Source organism: Leptonychotes weddellii, chromosome 12, assembly GCF_054177405.1.
Source record: "Leptonychotes weddellii isolate Sample4059 chromosome 12, ASM5417740v2, whole genome shotgun sequence".
Lineage (NCBI taxonomy): Eukaryota > Metazoa > Chordata > Mammalia > Carnivora > Phocidae > Leptonychotes > Leptonychotes weddellii.
This window is the reverse complement of record NC_138380.1, coordinates 88,056,251-88,059,425: the sequence shown is the minus strand read 5'-3', so window position 1 is coordinate 88,059,425 and position 3,175 is coordinate 88,056,251. Positions and strand designations below refer to the sequence as shown.

The 3,175-nt window shown below is 39.1% G+C and overlaps 1 protein-coding gene across 1 annotated transcript in view; it reads left to right on the top strand.

Moving 5' to 3' along the window:
* LOC145716651 (tyrosine--tRNA ligase, mitochondrial-like) overlaps positions 1–1,586 on the top strand; it is a 3,360-nt gene extending 1,774 nt beyond the window's left edge. The window contains 2 exon segments of the mRNA XM_081800875.1: positions 339–367; positions 1,469–1,586. Coding sequence (XP_081657001.1) covers positions 339–367; positions 1,469–1,586 — 147 coding nt within the window.
* The last annotated feature ends 1,589 nt before the right edge of the window (positions 1,587–3,175 follow it).

Below are 3,175 nucleotides of genomic sequence, written 5' to 3'. Positions count from 1 at the left end.
AATATCCTGATTGTTCAAACAAACTTATCCATCATTCATTCTTAAGATACAGGGAAGTTTGGCTCCAGAACTTAACACTGTTGCTTGCCCACATCAGAGCAACAGGGAATGGAGCATACTCTAGGCCTCCAGTGTGAGTAATTCCATTATTTATGTAGATTGTTTAATAAGTAGGGTGTTTGTGTCATGCGGGGATATTTTATTTTCTGATCTGCAAACATTAAGGACTACCATAGAAAAACATTATTTCCTGGGTTAGTCTCTTTTAAAAATAGTACTTCATGAAAAAACTATATGCTGCCTTTCGTATCCTACCTTTCTGGCTTTCATTTTTGCAGATGAGGAAGAACAATGAAAAAGAAATAGTGTAAGGAATTACGGATACTTTCATATCAGGTAGTGCATGCAGCTCACTGATCTCACCAGTGTTGTACTGTTCTAAAACCAGCAGCCCCTTTGTGTCCACATTACATTAGAAATATGAAATCTGGGGCCGCCTGGGTGGCTCAGTCAGATAAGCGGCAGCCTTTGGCTAGGGGCATGATCCCAGCGTCCTGGGATGGAGCCTCATGCTGGGCTCCCTGCTCAGTGAGGAATCTGCTCTGCCCCTCTCCCCGCTTGTGCTCTCTCTGAAATAAATAAATAAAATCTTAAAAAAAAAAAATAGAAAAAAAATTCTTTCTTCTCCAACAAATTCTTAACCTCATAGTATTAAAAATATGTAATGTGTGGGGCGCCTGGGTGGCTCAGTTGGTTAAGCGACTGCCTTCGGCTCAGGTCATGATCCTGGAGTCCCGGGATCGAGTCCCGCATCGGGCTCCCTGCTCGGCGGGGAGTCTTCTTCTCCCTCTGACCCTCCCCCCTCTCATGTGTTCTCTCTCATTCTCTCTCTCTCAAAATAAATAAATAAAATCTTTAAAATAAAAAAAAAAAATATGTAATGTGTGTAACATACAGAGTTATTTGATACGTTGCTTGGAAAATTGAATAGAAACTAAAGAAGCCATAAAGTCATTTCCTTATGTTCCATTTAAAACCAAAATAAATTGGAGATAAATAACTGGATCGGATTTATACATAAAGAAAACAGAAACCCTAAGTTATTAAATTTTTTATCTAAGATGTATATATTCTACCTAATGTAATAAAAGGGAGAGAACATTAAGACTGTGATTTATAGATTTTAATAAATAAAAAATTAAAATTGTATTTTTCAAAAGTATAAACAAATTTAAAAGGCAAGACATCTAATTTTGTGGATATTGAAAAACTAATACAAAAATTGATATGAATAAAAACAATCATAAAAAAGAAATTTAGAGGAATTACACACCACTTACTGATACTTATTCGAAGTTGAAAGTAGTTAAGACAGTGAGGTATTGGTACAGAATAGAGAAGTAGAAAAATGGAATAAAATATAAATTTTAGGAATAATCTTTCACGTGCACTTTTGTTTTGTTGCCAGGTGGACTGGGGAGACCTGTGGGCCCAGAGGCCTCTACCCAACTCATGCCCGGACATCGCTGGAGGCGCTTAGTCTCATCTCTAGAAAAGAATTGGAGGATGGACCAGACAGTGGCTGAGTGGTGCAGGTAAAGAGTTTATCAAAGAGAGAGAGTACACTCTCGAGATGCGAGACCAGGCAAGCTCAAGGGACAGCTGAACCTGGCGTTTGGGTCTCTTATCTTTTATTGACAGTTGTTAACTGAAGGTGGAGTATTTATTACTGGGGAGGGGATTTCTTTGGGAGCAGGCTTTCACACTTTTTCTTCCTTACTTGGTCAGGGTCTCTGGCTTTTTCTTGGGCGGTCCGCTTTGATCTGGCTTCTTATGGCTTCCTCTGTGAAATGCTGTCAAGGGCAGTTTGCTAGCTTTCCTAGTAACAGACCTTGACTTCCCCTCTGCTGCTCTCCAGGCATCCTGTTAAAGCCTAACTAACTGCCTACTCTAACACCTATGCCTAATCTATCAAATAACAACTACAAAAATATAGAGAGTATCAGTGCCATACAATGAGAAAGGGTGGTCTTCTTAGTAAATATGCTGGACCAATTCTATATGCATAGGAAAATTAAAGGTGCATATTGACCCTTACTTCTCACCATACATGAAATCAATTTAAGGGGCACCAGGGTGGCTTAGTTGGTTAATTGTCTGCCTTCAGCTCAGGTCATTGTCCCAGGGTCCTGGGATCAAGCCCCGCAGAGGGCTCCCTGCTCCGCAGGAAGTCTGCTTTTCCCTCTCCCTCTGCCCATTCCTCTGCTCATGCTCTCTCACTCTCAAATAAATAAATAAAATCTTTAAAAAAAGAAACCAATTTAAGATGGACCACAGAACTAAATGTGAAAGTTTCAAGGCACAAAGTTGAAGACATTTGTAATATATAACATTCTCAAAGAACCCATCTTCAGAAGGTATAGCAACCTTTCCACATGACAAAGAAAAAAGCAGATAATCTAACAGGAAAAGAAGAGATAGTCATGCATCTGATAAACATGCAAACATGCTCAATGGCACTAGTCCCTCAAGGAAATGCAAAGACTATCTATCCATCTTAGAAGGCTAAAAATTTATAGTTACAAACCCAGTGTTGTGTGGATAAAGAGAAACTTCATTCGCTGCTGGCAGGGGTTTAAATTGATACAACGACCTTGAAAAACTGTTGTATAGCATCTACTAATGTTGAATATGCACATATACTCTTTAGTCCAGAAATCGCACCCCTGGACATAAGCCCTAAGAAAATGCATACACACATTCACCAGAAAACAGGTACAGAAATCAAAATAGCATCACTGTAACAACCATAAACTAGAAACAATTCTAGTGCATTCAAGATCCTTCCAATACCCACTCAACCAAGATGGCTATTTTTACATATCTACTTTGCCCACACAGAGCAGGAGGTTACGTGCCCCATCAAGCCCTTACAGCTTCGCCCCAAAACTTCCTTCACCCTTCCCTGGTCTTACTTCTTGTTACATAAACCACAAAGACTTGTTCTTTCAACATCTCATAAAAATTTAGTGAAATACATTTTGAGCAGTACCACATCTATTTAAACTCCTCTTTCTTTAGATGTAAGGCTTTATTCTACATTGCAGTACTGAAAGAAAATCTCACAGAGGGACCTTCTCATACAGATTCTTTGTAGTAGAAACAAACACACTTG